Here is a 23,794-nt window from a genome sequence, read left to right on the forward strand (position 1 = left end):
ATTGTTATTATGCAGTGAAGGTATCGATTGCGTCTTGCTGCTGATGTTCTTTACTTACTACCAGAATCTCTTTGGGTTTTCTGCCAGATTTCGTGACAGAGTTTCACTGTAGAAACTATCAGATGCATCTCACACTGAAGTTCATGCTAAATTTTGAGCTTCTGTAAAACTCCACCAATCTTGGGGATTTGGTATGCTTTTGTCATTGCTTCTGCAGTAGTGTTCTGACCTGGTTTGTGTACTTAAACCACATCTGAACTATGCCCACATAGTCAGACTGGAAAGAGTTGAGGCTGTCTCTTAGGAAGGGAATTTTTATCAGATTTTTTAAATAGATGTATTTTGTGTTTATTTTTGGTGGGTATGAATGTTACACTATTCAGTGTAGGTAAACCAATCTTGTGGTCACTAATCCCTGTATCTGTCATGATGCCCCCTATTTCATCAGGATTATTTGTTGCTAAGAGGTCAAATATGTTTTCAAAACCATTTACTTTTCGAGTGGGTGCTTGTACTTTTCATTCAAAATTATTTTCTGAGAGGGTATTCAGAACAATTTCGGACAATGTTTTATGCCTACCAGCGGCTTTAAACATGTATTTTCACCGCCATATTGAGGGTAGGTTGAATTGATCAACTACAATTGTGTAAGTTGGGTACCTATTTGGAATGACACTTAAGTTTTCTTCGAACTGTCAGCAGGGTATCATCTGAGTCCAGGAACAAGTTATTAATTTATTCCAGTTGTCAGATATAACCTCTACCCAAACTGATCATGGGAGCTATCTACTTCAATTTCAATAACAGGTAAATTACTTCTGACAGCAATAAACACTCCACCACCAACCATATTTAATCTATTCTTTCTGACAACAGTTAGGTCCTGTGTAAAAATTTTGGCTGAACTTCTTTCTGGCTTTACCCAGCTTTCCATACTTATTGTTATGAGATTCAGTGTTTTCTTTTAGTGCTCAGAGCTCTGATTCTTTTCCAACACAGCTACAACAGTTTACAACTACAATATTGATTGTTCCTGTGTCTACCCTCTTCCTGTGTTTGTTCTGTGCCCTTTGAAACTGAAGCCCTTTCTGCACTAGCCTGAGTCTCGCTAACCTCAAAAAAGAGCCCGGTTCCCTTCACACAGCCCCGCTACCCATATAGCCACTTCCTGTGTGTTGTGGACTCCTGACCTATTTAGCAGAACCTGGAAAACAGCTACCCAATGGCGCAAGTCAAGTAATCTGCAACCTATGCCATCGCAGAACCATCTGAGTCTCTGATTCAGACCCTCCACTTGCCTTCATCTTGCAAGCAAGACCGGCAGTCCTTACTACTTCAGCTAGCTGCCTGAAACCAGAGAGAATCCATTCTGACCCAAAGCGACACACATAGTTAATATGAGCCACCACCTACAGCTGGCTGCACCCTCTGCTTGTCGTGGCATCTGAAAGCACCCGTTCCTCACTTGGAATGACCCCTTCCAGTATGCACACAGAGTGCACTCGGGATTCCTTCCCCTCCTTAGCAGGCATATCTCTAAGGGGGACCCATTACGTGCCTGACATTGGAGCTCCCAACTATCAGTAGTCCCACCCTCTGTGAATGCTCAGATCTTGCACACACAGAGGATTCCTCTGTTCCTACCTGAACACTGAACTGCTTACTTGAATAGTATTATTAGGAAAAAAGACATATTGCCTTATTTTTCTTAACAGTAATATTCTAGAGAAGGGTATTACATTATAGTTTTAAGTTTTCTGTATTTATTTGATCATTTCATTGAAGTCTCGTATACATTAATTATATAAATAATTTGTTTCAGACGTTAGTTAAACAGTCATCTCCCAGACCATCTGTAAGGCTCCAGGAGTACCAGTTACCTGTTGTTTCTTTCAAGAAGTCAAAAGAAGGTATTGCCAAGGTAAAAGAAGAAACTACATCAAAAGAAGACATTTCTGAGGCAAAAGAAGAGACACAAGGTACTTGTTTCCAAAGATAACATCAGTCTGTTTCATTATTGCCATTACATGTTTGTATACTATTTTTGATAAGAAGTCTAGTTAGGGGACATATTGTTAGCAATCCAGCATTGTACTGCACATATAATTCAGCTATCCCTATCCATGAACCATGGACATTGTCGTTGGTGGGGAGGCTTGGGTGCCTCAGCGATACAGATGGCCGTACCTGAGGTGCAACCACAACGGAGGGGTATCTGTTGAGAGGCCAGACAAACATGTGGTTCCTGAAGAGGGGCAGCAGCCTTTTCAATAGTTGCAGGGGCAACAGTCTGGATGATTGAGTGATCTGGCCTTGTAACAATAACCAAAACGGCCTTGATGTTCTGGTACTGCGAACGGCTGAAAGCAAGGGGAAACTACGGCCGTAATTTTTCCCGAGGGCATGCAGCTTTACTGTATGGTTAAATGATGATGGCGTCCTCTTGGGTAAAATATTCCGGAGATAAAATAGTCCCCCATTTGGATCTCTGGGCGGGGACTACTCAAGAGGATGTCGTTATCAGGAGAAAGAAAACTGGCATTCTACGGATCGGAGTGTGGAATGTCAGATCCCTTAATTGGGCAGGTAGGTTAGAAAATTTAAAATGGGAAATGGATAGGTTAAAGTTAGATATAGTGGGAATTGGTGAAGTTCGGTGGCAGGAGGAACAAGACTTCTGGTCAGGTGATTACAGGGTTATAAATACAAAATCAAATAGGGGTAATGCAGGTGTAGGTTTAATAATGAATAAAAAAATTGCAGTGCGGGTTAGCTACTACAAACAGCATAGTGAACGCATTATTGTGGCCAAGATAGACACAAAGCCCATGCCTACTACAGTAGTACAAGTTTATATGCCAACTAGCTCTGCAGATGATGAAGAAATAGATGAAATGTATAATGAGATAAAAGAAATTATTCAGGTAGTGAAGGGAGACGAAAATTTAATAGTCATGTGTGACTGGAATTCGTCAGTAGGAAAAGGGAGAGAAGGAAACATAGTAGGTGAATATGGATTGGGGGGAAGAAATGAAAGAGGAAGCCGCCTGGTAGAATTTTGCACAGAGAATAACTTAATCATAGCTAACACTTGGTTCAAGAATCATAAAAGAAGGTTGTATACCTGGAAGAATCCTGAAGATACTAAAAGGTATCAGATAGATTATATAATGGTAAGACAGAGATTTAGGAACCAGGTTTTAAATTGTAAGACATTTCCAGGGGCAGATGTGGATTCTGACCACAATCTATTGGTTATGAACTGCAGATTGAAACTGAAGAAACTGCAAAAAGGTGGGAATTTAAGGAGATGGGACCTGGATAAACTGAAAGAACCAGAGGTTGTAGAGAGTTTCAGGGAGAGCATAAGGGAACAATTGACAGGAATGGGGGAAAGAAATACAGTAGAAGAAGAATGGGCAGCTCTGAGGGATGAAGTAGTGAAGGCAGCAGACGATCATGTAGGTAAAAAGACGAGGGCTAATAGAAATCCTTAGGTAACAGAAGAAATATTGAATTTAATTGATGAAAGGAGAAAATATAAAAACGCAGTAAATGAGGCAGGCAAAAAGGAATACAAACTTCTCAAAAATGATATCGACAGGAAGTGCAAAATGGCTAAGCAGGGATGGCTAGAGGACAAATGTAAGGATGTAGAGGCTTATCTCACTAGGGGTAAGATAGATACTGCCTACAGGAAAATTAAAGAGACCTTTGGAGAGAAGAGAACCACTTGTATGAATATCAAGAGCTCAGATGGCAACCCAGTTCTAAGCAAAGAAGGGAAGGCAGAAAGGTGGAAGGAGTATATAGAGGGTTTATACAAGGGCGATGTACTTGAGTACAATATTATGGAAATGGAAGAGGAGGTAGATGAAGACGAAATGGGAGATAAGATACTGCGTGAAGAGTTTGACAGAGCACTGAAAGACCTGAGACGAAACAAGGTCCCGGGAGTAGACAACATTCCATTAGAACTACTGATGGCCTTGGGAGAGCCATTCATGACAAAACTCTACCATCTGGTGAGCAAGATGTACGAGACAGGCGAAATACCCTCAGACTTCAAGAAGAATATAATAATTCCAATCCCAAAGAAAGCAGGTGTTGACATATGTGAAAATTATCGAACTATCAGTTTAATAAGTCACAGCTGCAAAATACTAACGTGAATTCTTTACAGACGAATGGAAAAACTGGTAGAAGCGGACCTCGGGGAAGATCAGTTTGGATTCCGTGGAAATGTTGGAACATGTGAGGCAATACTAACCTTAAGACTTATCTTAGAAGAAAGATTAAGAAAAGGCAAACCTACATTTCTAGCATTTGTAGACTTAGAGAAAGCTTTTGACAATGTTAACTGGAATACACTCTTTCAAATTCTGAAGGTGGCAGGGGTAAAATACAGGGAGCGAAAGGCTATTTACAATTTGTACAGAAACCAGATGGCAGTTATAAGAGTCGAGGGACATGAAAGGGAAGCAGTGGTTGGGGAAGGAGTGAGACAGGGTTGTAGCCTCTCCCCAGTGTTATTCAATCTGTATATTGAGCAAGCAGTAAAGGAAACAAAAGAAAAATTCGGAGGAGGTATTAAAATTCATGGAGAAGAAGTAAAAACTTTGAGGTTTGCCGATGACATTGTAATTCTGTCAGAGACAGCAAAGGACTTGGAAGAGCAGTTGAGCGGAATGGACAGTGTCTTGAAAGGAGGATATAAGATGAACATCAACAAAAGCAAAACGAGAATAATGGAATGTAGTCAAATTAAATCAGGTGATGCTGAGGGAATTAGATTAGGAAATGAGACACTTAAAGTAGTAAAGGAGTTTTGCTATTTAGGGAGCAAAATAACTGATGATGGTCAAAGTAGAGAGGATATAAAATGTAGACTGGCAATGGGATGGAAAACGTTTCTGAAGAAGAGAAATTTGTTAACATCGAGTATAGATTTAAGCGTCAGGAAGTCGTTTCTGAAAGTATTTGTATGGAGTGTAGCCATGTATGGAAGTGAAACATGGACGATAACTAGTTGGACAAGAAGAGAATAGAAGCTTTCGAAATGTGGTGCTACAGAAGAATTCTGAAGATAAGGTGGGTAGATCACGTAACTAATGAGGAGGTATTGAATAGAATTGGGGAGAAGACAAGTTTGTGGCACAACTTGACTAGAAGGAGGGATCGGTTGGTAGGACATGTTTTGAGGCATCAAGGTATCACAAATTTAGCATTGGAGGGCACTGTGGAGGGTAAAAATCGTAGAGGGAGACCAAGAGATGAATACACTAAGCAGATTCAGAAGGATGTAGGTTGCAGTAGGTACTGGGAGAAGAAGGAACTTGCACAGGATAGAGTAGCATGGAGAGCTGCATCAAACCAGTCTCAGGACTGAAGACCACAACAACAACAACAATCCCTAGTTACTTCAGTACAGCTGAATTTTAACTTTGCAAATTTTGAGAAGTGATAATCTCTCACAATTGTGAATTTAATGCTATTGAAAAGAGAAATACTGTTAACAATAGATTCTGGCTTGCATTGGCAACAGTGATATGTTCTGCCTGAACAGCAAAAAGTAATTGATACCTCTTTTCAAGTAAAGCAATGTGGAACCTTTAACAGTACAAGCTCTGTATAATACTTTGTAACATCACTTACAATATGGATTTGTGTCCCCATTTGTATATTAAGACTGTGGCAATCTTGCAGCAGTCAAGTGCTCTGACAAATATCTGACTCACTCGGCCATAGCCTGGTGTTGTGTAAACATGTGTTTTGTATGAGCCTCCATCAGTTAATACAATGTAGATATTTGGTATTTATGATCTACTTCATTCCATCTGGAGTATCAGTATGTGTGCCTACACTACACTGGTGACTCTGAATCTAGTGATGCTACCGGCTACAGCTATTGTAGGTTATTTGACTCATCTTGCTTGCAACAACATTGAAGCCACCATGCAACCCTACAACTAAAGACTAGCAATTACAAGACAGTGAGTTCATTGCTTTACAATGACAGCAACAACTCTTGCCTTTGGTTAAATGTGAAGTGTCATTCTCTCGTGCATTGCTGGTGGTATCAGCAATTATGTTCAATATGTACCAGTTACTTACCTTCTGGGTAACTTTGGATATGAATGCCACCCTGTCACAACCAAACAAGATGCTTATCAACAACTTAACCATAGACACAGGGACTGATTATCTTCAATCTTGTCGCACCTCTACATCATATACTATGTTGGTGAACATGCTTGAATCATAAAAGTAAACATGGTCTGTAGTAGCTGTAACATAATTTTTATTTAATCATGCGATTAGTTAATTTCAACTACTTGTCATTATGAAGCACTTGTAAAACCAACATGGAAAAGTCCTACATTGTCTGCATGCATTGCATGTATAACTAACACTTTACATATCTCACATTAGGATAGAACATTATTGCACAAATTTCTTACAACCAGATGGTGCATCATAATAAGCAGCCAATCCAGTTGGGCTGTGCATGGACACATTCCCAGATTTTACAGACAAGCTGTGGCCTCCACACGAGTGCTCATCTGTCATCACTTTCCAACCAAATACAGTGCTACTTGGACCTCAGAAATTTCATAGCAACCCTATGCAGTTCAATTCATCCCACAAGCTGCCACCCTTCCACCATGGACAACAAACATGTTGTTTGCTGTCACCAAGTGCATTTTGCATAATCATGGCATATCTGACGACAGTTAAAAGCCCATCAGTTTACTGTGCCACCTCAAAGAGCATGCAAAACTTACCAGTGATGTTATATTGTTCCCCAGCCATCAATAAATGTGATGCAGTGAAGTCTGCATTCATTCAGTTTTTCGCCAGAACACTGGAATAGCAACTATATCAACTTATCTACAATGAACATTTAGGCACTTTGGGTTAGCAGAGAAGGCTTCTTGGAAATTTTTCAACATTGGTGTCAGCATACCATTATTAGGAGCTGACTTTCTACGGGATTTTCATTTCCCTGCCCCATTTTGTCTCATGGAACTGTTTTGCATCATTGTAGTGGATGTTCTTTCCCTGCATTTATCAGTGCTTTACCGTCCGTCACATGCCCAACAACTACAGATCTCAGCTTGCAGACTTTCACTTCATTTCTATATACAAAAAGCAATGTCCCAACTGACTAACTCGCTCATTCACTCTCTGATTCATAGTTGCCCAGCACAAACCACTAAGGACAGAAACTTTGAAATTTGCAGTGTGTGTTCATCTTATACTGTAGGCATTGTTTTAGAATGGATTTTTCAAAATTCCACCCCTAATGAGGTGAAATAGGGGATGAAATGTTTTATTGAAAATATATCACTATTATGGCAATTTTGAAGCTAGACCTATGAAAGCTGGTATGTGATCCTCAGTCAGAAATAAAGAAACATGTCATTTTTATGTTTTCCATCTTTCCCTTAGTTTCTTTAAATTCATGTAGTTGTGTACCAACTGTGCGACTAAATGAAGTCAGTTTGTTTGTTGCCATGTGCGTTTCACTTAATTTATTTGGGAAACATCATCAATGGCAGTTTACAGCGCTGTTAACACATGTGTATGCTCCTGGAGGTGTATTTGTTGTTCTTCATACTACAGTTGGCCGATTTCTGGCACTGTTTCATACATAATATGTAACATAGTAAGTTATTACGAAATAACATTCGATGCAATAAGGCACACTGCCATGTAGCATGGTGGCTTCAGGATGGCTACATTTTTTCTTCGTTCTGACTCACAGCGCAGCTGATGTTACCAACCGTGAGAATGGTGTCAAGTAACATTCAGTTGGTACACAAATTCATACCCCCTATGTATCTAAATAAACCATAGTAATTATCATCCAATTTTGTTCAAACTTGGTATGCAATCTTTTGTTATTAAGGGAGGGATCCTGTTAAAATTTCAGATTTTTATCTATTATAGTTACAGAGATTGAGAAAATTACTTAATGTCCTAAAGCTGACACTTATGTTTCAAAACTCAGCTAGGAACAATAACTTTTTATTATCATCTGAAGTCATAACAAAGCTCACAGTATATAAAATCACTTAATTGGAATTTTCTTTTCAAAACTTTAATTACTGTACATTATGTAGTATAAAAATCATTCAAAATTATTATTTGCTTAATATTTTTGTGTGAATAAATGGGAATGCACGAGAGACTGTATGCAGGACATACGTTAAAACTTAATGTCATTTTATGTAAAACATTATAAAATTGAACCTTGAGAATATTGTGTTGCAACCACGAGGCCGATGACGTATGTCGATGTGTGCTTGCTTTTGTAAGAGAGCAGCCAGAACAAAAGTCCGAAGCAGAAAAAGTTTCTATATTAATTTAAAGAATATTGTGCACTTTGTTCTATTTTATTAAAAAATGTATTAGGAATTGAAATTGTAATGACGTAAATGACTATGTGATTAGTGGTTGGCTAAGGCAAGTTTTGCAGCGAGAATGATCTGGAAGGATTCTGATTGGTCGTTCAGATCAGTAGCCAATCAGAACTAAGCGGTTCCCTCATGCAGGTAGTTAGATAGGCAAAGAGGAGAGGAGCATAGAGATAGTCGCTCGCTAACCTACTTCCAAGTAACACCATGCTAGATGACTCAGTGAAAATAGTATGTAAAATGAAGAGCTAGTGAGATCATTTCAGATAGAACATGCCGTGACTAAAGCAGTTTAAGTTATGAACATTTTGAGGGAAGTGTGATGTCTCTGAATTAGTTAGTTGAAATTTTATAAGCGTGTGATCTTTTGGTCGTAGAGACAATTCCGCATGGCATGAAATACTTTGGCGAGCACTTCTAACATGGAAGACCTCTGAAATGACCGAATGTTCTACTCACTAATAGTGGTGGGTCAGCGACTGTTAGATTGCAAATTTAATCGGGTCAGACTTGCAGAATTTCTGGCTGCTTTTTCGTGTGAAAGTATGTTGTATAGACTGTGAACTTGGAATGATTGAGCCTTTGCCTTTTTAAATATGGACTTGGTAGCCATATCATGTACTTTATTAAGAATAAAAAGCCGTTTCAATAGAATTTTCAAATGCTTACTGAAATTAAACTTCATCCTCTGAACGCCCGAAATTTTTGTATATGAACTTACAGGAACTGATCTGCAACTTGAGCTATGCAGCCTCTGTCTGGTAGGTATTAGGTAGTGGTTTCATCAACACTGCTTTACACTGCCTAGCGTGTATCTACTACTGCAGAGTGAAGGGACATTGGAAGGAAGAAATATAGTGTTGGGTGAACTGTTCGATGAAAGTGACTGAGCGAGAGTACGGAGACAAAAGGACGACAGAACAAACCCACCCAGCCGCATCTTGTCACATCGCATTTTTCACTTTCACTTCCATTTGGTATTCAACATACGTTGATCACCAAGTGGAAGTGAAAGTGAAACATGTGATGTGACAAGTGTGTATGAAACAATGCCAGAAATCGGCCAGCTGGAGTATGAAGAACAACAAATACATCTCCAGGAACACACACATGTGTTAACAGCACTGGAAATTGCCACTGATGGTGCTTCCCAAATGAATGAAGCAAAACGCGTATGGCAACAATCAAACTGCCTTCATTTAGTTGCACAGACGGCACATACCTCCAAAAAAAAAACGTGTTTCAGAATTCTTGGAAATTTTAATATCTATGGGGGTGAAATGGTGGGTGGAAAGCTATTTTGAAACTAAATCATTACTGAAGAACTACTAAAGTATTTTTAAAGATAAATCTATGAACACTATATCATGAGAAGGGAAGTTGCTACTCACCATATAGAGGAGATGCTGAGTCATCGATAGGCACAACAAAAAGACTATCACAATTATAGCTTTCATCCATTAAGGCCTTCTTCAATACACACACACACATACACACACACACACACACACACACACACACACACACACACACACACGCAAAAAAAAGTAACTCACTGCAGTCTCAGGAAACCGAAACCACACTGCGAGCAGCAGCACCAATGCATGATGAGAGTGGCGACTGGGTGGGGGTAATGAGGAGGCTGTGATGGGGAGGGGGAGGTATAGTATGGTGAGGGTGAAGGACAGTGAAGTGCTACAGGTTAGCCAGCGGGTAGGGGGGAGGTGGGGAGGGGGGGGGGAAGTGGTGGAAAAGGAGAGAAATAAAAAGACTGGATGTGTTGATGGAATGACGGCTGCATAGTGCTGGAATGGGAGCAGGGAAGGGGCTGGATGGGAGAGGACAGCAACTAACGAAAGTTGAGGCCAGGAGGATTATGGGAATGTAGGATGTATTGCAAGCAAAGTTCCCATCTGCACAATTCAGAAAAGCTGGTGGTGGTGGGAAGGATCCATATGGCACAGTCTGTGAAGCAGTCATTGAAATGAAGGATATCATGCAGCATGTTCAGCAACAGAGTGGTGCACTTGTTTCTTGGTCAGTTTGTCAGTGGCCATTCATGTGGACAGATAGCTTGTTGGTTGTCATGCCCACATAGAATGCAGCACAGTGGTTACAGCTTAGCTTGTAGATCACATGAATGGTTTCACATGTAGTGTTGGCTTTGATGGGATAGGTGGTGTTTGTGACCAGATTGTAGTAGGTGGTAGTGGGAGGATGCATGGGACAGGCCTTGTATCGAGGTCAATTACAGAGGTATGAGGCATGAGGTAAGGGAGTGGGAGCAGGGGTTGTGTAAGGATGGATGAGTATATTGTGTAGGTTTAGTGGATGGCGGAACACCACTGTGGGAGGGGTGGGAAGAGAAATTCTCATTTCAGGGTATGACAAGAGGTATTCAAAACCCTGGCGGAGAATGTAATTCAGTTGCTCCAGTCCTGTGTGGTACTGAGGTATGAGGAGAATGCTCCTCTGTGGCTGGATGGTGGGGCTCTGGGAGGTGGTGGGAGACTGGAAAGATAAGGCATGGGAGATTTGTTTTTTGTCTGATGGCTTTTCTTCGATCCTAAGCCAGTGCTGTTCTCCTTTGTTTTGAGTCTTTCATGAAACATCTATAGAAATAATGGGGTGAGCTTCCACTTAAACCAACAAGAAAAGCCAATGGTGGCGGCTCTACAGGGCAAATCTGCAGTGTGAGTATTTTGTTATTGTAGTAAACCTTTACACTACTGGTAGTTATCTATGGAGAAACACTGTTTTGATTTCTTTTTGTTAAAGTATGAAACTACTACAGATTTTGTAAGAACGTGAATGTTGCTAGATATGTAATGAAAGGAAAAGTGTTATATGAAAATCCACCAATGAGAAAGTTTTTCAGGGGGCAGCGAAGGGGAACTGATGCTGCTGAAGGCTGTGGAGACCATCAGTGGGGCATTGAATCTGTGTGAGCATTTGGGGGAAACTGAGTACAGCAGCGGGTGATAGCACACACAGACATCAGCATCTTCACCGTCTTCTTCAAGACTCCAACATAAACTATCATTTATTCTAGCTGCTCACACCTGGGGCTTCAATAGTTATATGAGAGTCAATCTTGGTGATAAAAACGGTTGGTGTTTGCTACACTACAGAGAGGAGGCTGTGAAATAGCAATTTGGAACTATTCCATCTGTTGTGACTTGCACCATTGATGACTAATAATTTTTCTTCCCAGTAATTATGCTACTTGTTATAGTAATTGTTACACAGTTATGTATTTTGTATGTATGTGACATGTACCTAAACACTTGAAATTGTGTATTAGACTATGTTACCCCTAAACCCATTACTCATTTATTTACTTTCATTGCACTGAGTCCAGAAGTATGATTAGTAATCACTTACGGCATGTTAATCACAAAAATATTGAGAGTTGAATTTCTTACTCTCATATGATTTTGCCAACATCATGTGAACTAATATCCATTTGTAAAATAGTATCACCATTTATTATAAAGACTGAGAGTTCAAATTTACAGTAATATATTTTACCAGCCCTACAAATCATGGACCTTGCTATAAATAAAAAAAATAAAAAAAAAGTCATGTGACTAGGGCCTCCTGTCGGGTAGACTGTTCGCCTGGTTCGAGTCTTTTGATTTGATGCCACTTCGGCGACTTGCGCGTCAATGGGGATGAAATGAAGATGATTAGGACAAAACAACACCCAGTTCCTGAGTGCAGAAAATCTCTGACACAGCCGGGAATCGAATCCTGGCCCTTAGGATTGACATTCTGTCGTGCTGACCACTCAGCTGCCGGGGGCGGACGACCTTGCTATGATGAATTGGCTTTCATCCCTCAACATTATTGATAGTCTCACTGTAGATTCTATCACAATTGAGGGGTATCTGTTTGCAGGCCAGACAAACATGTAGTTCCTGAAGAAGGGCAACAGCCTTTTCAGTTTTGCAGGGACAACAGTTTGCATGATTGATTGATCTGGTCTTGTAACATCAACTAACACAGCCCTGCTGTGCTGGAACTGCAAATAATTGAACGCATGGGGGAAAAGACTATAGTGGTTCTTTTTCCCAAGGGCATGCAGCTTGCAACTTCACTCGGGCTTGTACACAACTTTTTATCATGACTCATCTGCAAAAGGGCTTTGGTTGTGCACAGTTGCACTCACGCCCTATATTGAGTAAATAGCCAGCCTAAGTACAACAGTGAATGAATTCAAGTATTTGTCTAAATCACGATCGTTCACAAATGATTTACACTGACAACAGTTTAGAATGAAAATGTTTTTATTTTACTAAATCACATCCAAAAAACAAACTGATGGCCACGTGATACTATGTCGGCAGCTCTAAGCGGCACTGACCTAACCGCACCGACGGACCACGATCAAAAGACCCCAACCTTTGTCCCCTATCCTCTGTCCTGTGTCCAGCCACGTGACACTATATTAATCAAATATATTATTTCTAAACATGTGCATCATGCATTTACAGTGTTATAATATTAAAATATGTAAAACTAAATACTGTATATTATTTTGTAGACAATCGTCAGATTATTTACATATTTAAGGGCACTCCACTTTTTGGCAGTTTCACCCCTCTTCTTTTGTTTAATCGCGTCTTTGCTTAAAAGGTGTGGCATACGAATACTCTACATAGATCGAAAACTGAACAGTACCTTCACAATAAAAGACAATAACTTATTATGCAGAGGTTCTCAAACATCCTTACAACTTAATTTTTATATAAAACATGTTTTTTAATGTACAAAATATTATCCCTGCTACTACTCTTTAAATTTGAGTTCTGAACTATTTTGAAGAGCTCTTATATTTATGGAGTACTCCTATTTCAGTGATCAGATACCCAGCAAATCCAACGATTAGCAAGACAAGCACACCTTACATTATTAACATATGTACCAAGTTATGCACTGAGACATAGGCAATTATGTAACTAAGTAATCCAGTATGAAACTGTTATAAGCTGCCTCCTCTCTTTATCAAGAAGGTGACTCCATAAATATATTGACTTGTGCTTGCTACACCCCAACTGTTCTTCAACAGTAGACATTACCACAGCCAGAAAATTAGTTATACTATTACAGTATCCCTTGTAACCTTGCAAGCTCTACTATATGTGAAAGGGTAGTGGGACAAGATTTGGCTGCCTTGCCTTTTGTGTGGGTTTGCTAGGATACAAGACTACGTGAGTACAAGACAGTGAACTACTAGATTTCCAAAACTTAATCATTACAACCCAAAAACAGACATCATAAATATGCATCAATTAGCATTCTGAGAAATTCATAATAATACTTATTTTTATCGAAAATAACCAAAGTTCTTGTAACACATATAGTGGTAGTACACATTCACAGTACATGTCCAGGAAACAACCCTTTTAAATAACAACAGTTTCAAGAACATAGCTGGTGGATCTAAGTAAATGATTCAAAGTACTTCTTAGATTACTGAGATTTACACAGACCTGAGGATCACCATTAACACTGCAATGGTGTACCATGCTCAGTAAATTAAATTTGACAGCAAACAGTTTTGCTCTTGAAACTCATTCTGGAGTTTTGCTCTTATACGTAACATTGAACGCTACCTCAGACATAATTTAGCAGCCAATAGACAGTTTTTAAACATCAACCATTAATCAATGAAATGGTGGAAATAGTTACCACAACTAATCAGACCAAACAGGCAGCAGACATACCGTGCTAGAAAAATACAAATGGGTACTCAAGCTAAGAGCACTGGCCCACTAAAGTTAACAATTGAAAGTCAGTGAAGAGTGCTTGCTCACATGAATTAACAAATTCAGAAGACTGTTTTTAAAGCAGAAACTTTTAATCAATAAAATCATGGACCTTGTACACTGCAGTTAATTAGGGAAGTTTACTAAGAAACATCAACTAGATTTGGTGCTGCTAAAAGAAAGCTTCAGGCAACAATTGAAAATAACCTTTTTAAAAAAGAAAGTAACCTTAAGTCCCTATGAAGACCACTAGCTCATGATAATTAACCAATTCAAAAGGCAATTTTTAAAGAGTAACATTTAATTAAGATAGTAGTGCATGTAGACCTTCACCACTAGTCGATCTGACAGGTAACTCTAGCCTGTTTTTTTTTCTAAACAGATGATCAGACCAAGGGCACTAGCCTACTAAAACTCAACAAGCTGAAATAACAAAATCTTTTTTTTCTTTCTAAACAGTGATAATAAATCAGTTAGTGACAGTCTCAGTACTGAACAACTAATTTATAGTAAATGCAAGTTACAATAAACATATTTTTCATGTCTTGAGGATCCTTAGACTGCAACATCTTATTCCAACAAGAAGACACAACTTACAGTTCGCTGCACTATCAGCCACACCAAATTTGGAAATTTGTGGTAAGATCCTATGGGACCAAACTGCTTAGGTCATCAGTCCCTAAGCTTACATACTACTTAATGTAATTTAAACTAACTTATGCTAAGGACAACACACACACCCATGCCCGAGAGAGGACTCAAACCTTCTACAGGGGGAGCCACGCGAACTGTGACAAGACGCCTGAGACTGCTCTGCTACCCCGCACGGCTCAGCCACACAAAGTGATGGATATAATGAACAAGCATTCTGCTATTGGTAGAACAATGAGCAGTGTGAGTGCATGTTCAACAAAACTACGATGCCCCAGTTAGTATACTATCATACTCGTGTCCAAAACTGATTTTCTACAGCACCTTGACCCACAGGTCTCTATAACAAAGAAAGGCAAGTTATGCAGAGCAAGGTCCCAACATTCGGAAAGCTTGCTCCAAATGAAGTAACTGACAGATAACCAGTTCACACACAAGGAGACAAAATGGTATTACTTTAAGCATGAAACAGTTACTAAACAGCTCTCCCCATGCTCATTTCCCACAGCTGGGTCTGGCCACTTGTGCATAAACAACCAACTCCATGCTGTAGCAAGCCCTGATGCAGTGAAAACAGAATTAAATACCAACACTTCCTGGGAAAATAGACCTGGACAGACATGTACATACCATGTGATTCTGACTAGAGCACTGTCTTTGGGATCCAACCCAAATTGTCATGCCAACTCACACAGCCAAAAATCTTTTTCCATCATGTGCCACATGCTCTGTGTAGACCCCATCCAGCACAGTGTTCTCTGATAATCAGGCAGCAGAGAGGAGTCAATGTAATTTGGATATAAAACAGACCCTCATTCAAATCTCCTGATGAGGCCTACTCAGGAGGACATTATCACCAGTGAAATCAAATCTGGAATACTATGGGTTGGTGCACAGAATGTTAGATCCCTTAATTGGGCAGATAAGATAGAATAGGTAGGTAGGATAGGTTGAGGTTACATATAGTCAGGATTAGTGGCATTCTGTGGGAGGATGAACAGGACTTAAGGTCACGTTAGTACAGGATTATAAATACAAATTCATATAGGGATAATGCGAGAGTAGGTCTAATAAGGAGTAAGAAAATAGGAATGTGGGTAAGATACTATGAACAGCATAGTGAATGCATTGTCTTAGTCAAGATAGACACGAAGCCAACAACCACCACAGTAGTACAGGTTGGTATCCCATCTAGCTCCGCAGTTGAATACACAATAAGAAACTAGAGATGTGAGTAAGCTACTGTGAACGCACTATAATGCAGCCAAGATAGAGATAAAGCCAACACACACCACAGTAGTACAGGTTTGTATGCCAAAAGCTCCATGGATGATAGAGAGATTGAAGGAATGTATGATGAGGTAAAATACAAATAAATCACTCAGATAGTTAAGGGAGGTGAAAATTTAATTGTTATGGTGAGTTAAAATTCAACAGTGGGGAAAGGAAGATATTGAAAAATAGTAGGTAGATTGGACTGTGGGAAAGGAATGACAGAGGAAGCTGTGTGTTAGAATTTTGTACAGTGTGTAATTTAATCATTGCTAACAGTTGGGTTAAGAATATTAAACAGATGGGAGACACTGGAAGGTTTCAGATTGATTACATAAGGGTAACACAGAGATTTTGGAATCAGGTTTTAAACTTTAAGACATTTCCAGGGGTGGATGTGGACTCTGACCACAATTTATTGGTTACAAACTGGAGATTAAAATTGCAAATAGGAAATTAAGGAGCCGAGAGCTGGACAAGTTGAAAGAGTCAGATATTGTTAAGAGTTTCAGAGCATGCATTAGGTAACAGTTGACTGAAATAGGTAAAGAAATACAGTAGAAGACAAATGGGTAGCTTTGAGAGGGTGAAATAATGAAGGCAATGGAGGACCAAATAGGTAAAAAGACAAGGTCTAGTAGAAATACTTGGACAATACAAGGGATATTGAATTCAATTGACAAAAGGAGAAAAATATAAAAACGAACAACTGAAAGGTGATAAGAAGTGCAAAATGGCAAAGCAGGAATGAGTAGAGGAGAAATGTAAGGATATAGAAGCATATATAACAATGGGAAAGAAGATACCACCTATAAGAAAATTAAAGAGGCCTTTGGAGAGAAGAGAAATAGCTTTGTGAATATCAGCAGTGCAGATGGAAAACCAGTATTAAGCAAAGAAGGGAAAGCTGAAAGGTGGAAGGAATATATAGAGGAGCTATGCAATGGAAATGGACTTGAATGCAATACTATACAAAGGGAACAAAGTGTAGATGGAAATGGGTTAGGAGGGACTCTGCAAGAAGAATCTGACAGAGCACTGAAAGATCTAAGTCGAAACAAGGCCCTTGGACTAAGTGACATTCTGTCTGAACTACAGATACCCTTGGGAGTTTGAATCATGACAATCCACCTTGTCTGCAGGACATGTAAAACATACAAAATATCCCCAAACTTGAAGAAGAGTGTAACATTTCCATTTCCAAAGAAAGAAGATCCTGAAAGATATGAATACTAGTAGTAGTAGTAGTAGTAGTAGTAGTAGTAGCAGCAGCAGCTTTATTCATCCATAGATCTCTTTTTACAAGGATATATGACATGTCAAAGTATTTACAAATTTAGATCACTTTAAAATAAGCTAATTTGTATACACATATATTTACAGACTTCTAGTTAGAGACAATCATTAGATTTACTCCTGGTATACAATACTTTTTTACAAATAACTTATTAAATAATGTAATGTCACACTGTTCACTCATATCTCACTATCAGTCACTGCACACACTATACACACATTGTTTCATAACACTTTACTCACCAAACACACACACACACACACACACACACACACACACACACTAAAGATCTCTGGGCCATTTTCTGTACAACTTCCCATTTGCTATCCTGAAGAACTGAGTCAGCATCCCTCCATAATGAGTGAGATGTTGAGCTCAGAAAGAGGAAGAGGTGTTAGTATTCTGCTATGAATAGCTTGGGGGTGAGTATTTTTAGAAAGGAAAAAAAAAGAAGGAAAAAAACATAAAGTGAAGGTGTTATGCGGAATGTTGGATATTTTACAATCATTATTATTATTATTTGTTTGTACAACAGTTTTTATCAAACCCCTACTCTGTTTTAGCTAAGTAATCATTCAATGTATAAAATGTATTGCATAACAGGCACTTTTTAGCAATTTCTTTAATCTCTTTTGGTAATTTATTGTACAGTTTTATTCCTTGGTAGAAAATGCTGTTTTGAGTTTTATGTTTATTTTTTCTTGGTAAATGTAAGTCGAGTCTATCTCTTGTTGCATGGTCATGGACAGAGGTGTTTGTGCAGTAATTACCTCTGTTATTTTTGATGTGTACAACTGACTGGTAAATGTATTCACATGGGGCAGTTAAAATCCCCAGTGTTCTGAACAGATCTTTACAATGAACTTCACTAGTATTTTGGGTTATTATTCTTATGGCTCTTTTCTGGAGTCTGGAAATTGTGTTCATATTTTGTGCATTTGTTCCACAAAAAAGAATGCCATAACTAAGAATTGAGTGTACATATGAATAATATGTAACTAAAAGACACTGGATGTTACACGCTGATCATAGGATTTGTTTCAGTACACACACTGGTACTTCATCTAAGCCTACTGACTTTTTATTTTTTAGTTTTTGAACAGTTTTATTGACTTCATTCTCTGTGGTTGTGTTTCGTGCAACATTATTTACAGGTGTTATATTTGTTTGGGGACTTCTCTGCAATACTTGAAAAATTCTTATTTACATAGGTTGCTAAGTGTTGTGGATCATTTATTACCTTATCCTTCTCACTTAGCAGTGTGTAATTCTGAGATTGTTTGCCTCTCCCCATTTCCTTTTTTGTAACATCTCAGGCTGCTTTGCTTTTATTCTCTGCATTTTATCTTACTTTGTCATTAAATGACTATTTTGCAGAAATCAGCACCTTCATATAGATCTTTTTGTATCTATGATAGAAATTTAACAATTCTGCATAATTGTGAATCTTTCTCATGGAACTGAGGTGTTTAAGTGTTTGGGAGGACTTCTTATTACCTGCTGTTATCCATCTGTTTTTGTGAGATGTTGATACAGAGATGCATACTTTTGGACATGCCTTTTAAAAATTCAGTTTAAACAATGTGGAGAATTTAGAGAATTTCATATTCACATTGGTTTCCTTATGCACTTCATCCCAGCTTTGTTTTCCTAGTTCTTTTCAAAAATCTTTTATTTTATTTTATTTCTGATAGATGTTGTTTGTAGGCTTGTAGTTTAGGGAATGATTCGATGCCTGATTTTACTGTTGTTATTTGACAGATATGGTCTGATAGTCCGAGATCTTTTACAGCTACATCACATTTTTCCCCTGTCCATATTTGTGGCCACATGTTCAATTACTGATGAAGTCGTCGTAGTAACCCTTGTTGCACTATTGACCAATAGGGACATGCCAAAACTTTGAAGGATGTTTATGAAGGTGCTGCTGGATTCATTTATGATATTAGTGTTGATGTTAATGTCCCCACACAGAATTATGTTGACCTTTGTACTTGAGACTTTATCTAGAACTTCTGTTAACTTACTGAAAAAGTGTTCATACTACCACTGATAGATCTATACACACACAAAATGGTTAATTTCTTGGTGATATCAAGCCCTGTTAATTCAATAGCTGATATTTCAAAATGTTTGTCTTCACTTACTGTACTGAGGTCATGTCTTGATTTGAACTTTTCTCATATATGAGGTGCATTCAAGTTCTAAGGCCTCTGATTTTTTTTCTAATTAACTACTCAGCCGAAATTGATGAAACTGTCGTTATTTCTCGACGTAATCGCCCTGCAGACGTACACATTTTTCACGATGCTGATGCCATGATTCCACAGCAGCGGTGAAGGCTTCTTTAGGAGTCTGTTTTGACCACTGGAAAATCGCTGAGGCAATAGCAGCGTGGCTGGTGAATGTGCGGCCACGGAGAGTGTCTTTCATTCTTGGAAAAAGCCAAAAGTCACTATGAGCCAGGTCAGGTGAGTAGAGAGCATGAGGAATCACTTCAAAGTTGTTATCACGAAGAAACTGTTGCGTAACGTTAGCTCGATGTGCGGGTGCATTGTCTTGGTGAAACAGCACACGCTCAGTCCTTTCTGGACGTTTTTGTTGCAGTGCAGGAAGGAATTTGTTCTTCAAAACATTTTCGTAGGATGCACCTGTTACCGTAGTGCCCTTTGGAACACAATGGGTAAGGATTATGCCCTCGCTGTCCCAGAACATGGACACCATCATTTTTTCAGCACTGGCGGTTACCCGAAATTTTTTTGGTGGCGGTGAATCTGTGTGCTTCCATTGAGCTGACTGGCGCTTTGTTTCTGGATTGAAAAATGGCATCCACGTCTCATACATTGTCACAACCAATGAAAAGAAAGTCCCATTCATGCTGTCGTTGCGCATCAACATTGCTTGGCAACATGCCACATGGGCAGCCATGTGGTTGTCCGTCAGCATTCGTGGCACCCACCTGGATGACACTTTTCGCATTTTCAGGTCATCATGCAGGAATGTGTGCACAGAACCCACAAAAATGCCAACTCTGGAGGCGATCTGTTCGACAGTCATTCGGCGATCCCCCAAAACAATTCTCTCCACTTTCTCGATCATGTCGTCAGACCGGCTTATGCAAGCCCGAGGTTGTTTCGGTTTGTTGTCACACGATGTTCTGCCTTCATTAAACTGTCGCACCCACGAACGCACTTTCAACACATCCATAACTCCATCACCACATGTCTCCTTTAACTGTCGATGAATTTCAATTGGTTTCACACCACACAAATTCAGAAAACGAATGATTGCATGCTGTTCAAGTAAGGAAAACGTCGCCTTTTAAGTATTTAAAACAGTTCTCATTCTCGCCGCTGGTGGTAAAATTCCATCTGCCATATGGTGCTGCCATCTCTGGGACACATTGACAATGAACGCAGCCTCATTTTAAAACAATGCGCATGTTTCTATCTCTTTCCAGTCTGGAGAAAAAAAATCGGAGGCCTTAGTACTTGAATGCACATCGTAAATGCATGATCTTTCACCCCTGGAGGTAGTTCTGCAGTAATAGTTTGCCTTTTCATACAATGATAATACTACACGTTGGATTTCTGTGTCTCTACACCAGTGCTCAGTAATACAACCTACTGTGCAGTTCAAAGATTTGAGCTCAACTTCTAGTAGTTGTATTTTATTTTTTATTGATTGCATGTTTTTAGGGAGGATTGTTAAGTCTGTGAAATGCACCATGTTACTCTTTCCAGTGGTTTGTGTTTCTTTGTGACATCTGGTATATGTGATCTTTGAGGTGTTAAAATCTGTGTTGTGAGTGATTGCTTCAGTATTTTTTAAAGTCCTGGAGATACTCTTTAGGCAGGGGAACCTGTTGTCTGGATTTCTCCTAAGTAGACCTACTTTTTCTACCTATGACAGCAGGTATTTGACCATGTGTGGCCCGAGATCCGCTCCCTATACTTTCATGAATCAGCTGTACCAATCTTCCCTTCCCAGTCCTGTTTTGGTGTAGGCCATGCCTAGTGAAGCCTGGCGTCTGTGCTACAATATGGCTCGTCTCTGAGTGTTTCGTTTGGAAAAATATAAAACAGGACTATCAAAACCAGAGTCGTTCATGGTGTGGGTTCCTGTAGTCATGTCCTAGTTCATGAACCACAGGCAACGTTTGAGTGGCCAAGTAAGTGGTCCCGACAGTCGGGATACCAGTTACTTTGGAATAAGGCTGGGCATCTCGGACATATTCTGAGTCGTGGTCACCTTTGTGCTTAGACGGCAAAGACTACCAAATCCACCGGTTAGTCCCTCAACCATTAGGGGTAAAACTCAATGGGACCAGGGGCAACTAAGGCTAGCAACCTGCTTCCCTGGTACTTTAAATATGATGCTGGCAACAATCAGAGCAAAATGTCTTGGACCTTTGGAGGTGACGGAGTCCCACCTCTAATTGAAAAACCAGGGACTCCTAAGATACGACTTGGCAAACAAATGGTAATGAGATGGGGAGCTATTAATATCGATGGGGGCTACTCTGGGAAGAAGGTAGAGCTGGAAGAGGCTGCAAGTTAGTGACATTCGGGTAAGGGGTGAGAAAGAAGAGGAAGTGGGAGAATACAAGGTCAGGAGTCAAAGCAGGAATAGCACAATGGGGTGTAGGGCTTTACATCAGGAAAGAAATGAAACCCAGCGTAGTTGCAATAAGATATGTAAACCAACGACTAATGTGATAGATTTGACAGTGTCTAGCAAGAAAATTAGGACTGTGTCAGTATATTTGCATTGTGAAGGGACAGATCAAGATAAGACGGATAGTTTTTATGACACACTAAGTGATGTAGTTGTTAGCGTAAAGGTCAAGGACAGTGTTCTGCTCATGGGTGATTTTAATGCCAGGATTGGAAATCGAACAGAAGGGTATGAAAAGGTTATTGGTAAATTTGGAGAGGATATGGAGGCCAACAGGAATGGGAAACAACTCTTGTATTTCTGTGCCAGTATGGGCTTAGTAATCACAAACTCCTTTTTTAAACATAAGAACATTCACCGGTATACTTGGGAAGGCAGGGGAACCAGATCTGTCATTGAATTTATAATAACAGATCACGAAGGCTGTGAGGGACACACGTGTATTCAGGGGATTCTTTGATGACACTGATCATTATTTAATCTGCAATGAAATTGGGATTGTGAGGCCGAAAGTGCAGGAGGCCAGGTCCATATGTAGGAGGATAAGAGTGGAGAAACTTCAGGATAAGGAAATCAGGCACAAGTACACAACAGTGATCTCAGAAAGGTACCAGTTAGTTGAATGTAGTCAATTACAGTCATTGGAAAAGGAATGGACAAGGTACAGGCACACAGTACTAGAAGTAGCTAAAGAATGTCTTGGAACAGTAGTGTGTAAAGGTAGGATGAAGCAAACAGCTTGGTGGAATGATACAGTCAAGGCAGCCTGTAAAAGGAAAAAGAAGGTGTATCAAAAATGGCTACATACTAGAACTCAGGTAGACAGAGAAACAAAGCCAAACAGATAATTGCAGCATCCAAGAAGAAATCTTGGGAAGACTTTGGAAACAGGTTGGAGACTTCGGGTGAAGCTGCTAGAAAACCATTCTGTGGTGTAATCAGCAGTCTTTGCAAGGGAGGTAAGAAGGAAATGACAAGTATTTTGGACAGGTCAGGTAAACTGTTGGTGAATCCTGTTGATGCCTGGGGCAGATGGAGGGAATATTTTGAAGAGTTGCTCAATGTAGGTGAAAACACGATCAGTAATGTTTCAGATTTCAATGTACAATGGGATAGGAATGATGATGGAAATAGGATCACATTTGAGGAAGTGGAGAAAATGTTCAATAGATTACAGAGCAATAAAGTGGCTGGGGTGGATGAAATTAAGACGGAACTCATCAAATACAGTGGAATGTCAGGTCTTAAATGGCTACACAGGATAACTGAAATGGCCTGGGAGTCGGAACAGGTTCCATCAGACTGGATGAAAGCACTAATCACACCAATCTTTAAACATGGAAACAGAAAAGATTGTAACAACTACAGAGGTATCTCTTTAATCAGCGTTGTGGGTAAAATCTTCTCAGGTATTGTTGAAAGGAAAATGCGAGTATTAGTTGAGGACAAATTGGATGAAAATCAGTGTGGGTTTAGGCCTCTTAGAGGTTGTCAGGACCAGATCTTTAGCTAACGGCAAATAATGGAAAAGTGTTACGAGTGGAACAGGGAATTGTATCTATACTTTATAGATCTACAAAAGGCATATGACAGGGTTGCTAGGAGGAAGTTATTGTCTGTTCTGCGAAATTATGGAATAGGAGGCAAACTTTTGCAAGCAATTAAAGGTCTTTACATAGATAGTCAGGCAGCAGTTAGAGTTCATG

At 39.5% G+C, this 23,794-nt stretch overlaps 1 protein-coding gene across 1 annotated transcript in view; it reads left to right on the forward strand.

Annotated features, from left to right (window-relative positions):
• The window catches only part of LOC126456667 (uncharacterized), a 303,806-nt gene that overhangs the window by 104,533 nt on the left and 175,479 nt on the right, over window positions 1–23,794 (forward strand). The window contains exon 3 of the mRNA XM_050092410.1: window positions 1,823–1,979. Within this exon, the coding sequence (XP_049948367.1) occupies window positions 1,823–1,979 (157 nt within the window). The remainder of the gene's footprint in view (window positions 1–1,822; window positions 1,980–23,794) is intronic.

This window comes from Schistocerca serialis, chromosome 2 (genome assembly GCF_023864345.2).
Source record: "Schistocerca serialis cubense isolate TAMUIC-IGC-003099 chromosome 2, iqSchSeri2.2, whole genome shotgun sequence".
Taxonomy (NCBI): domain Eukaryota; kingdom Metazoa; phylum Arthropoda; class Insecta; order Orthoptera; family Acrididae; genus Schistocerca; species Schistocerca serialis.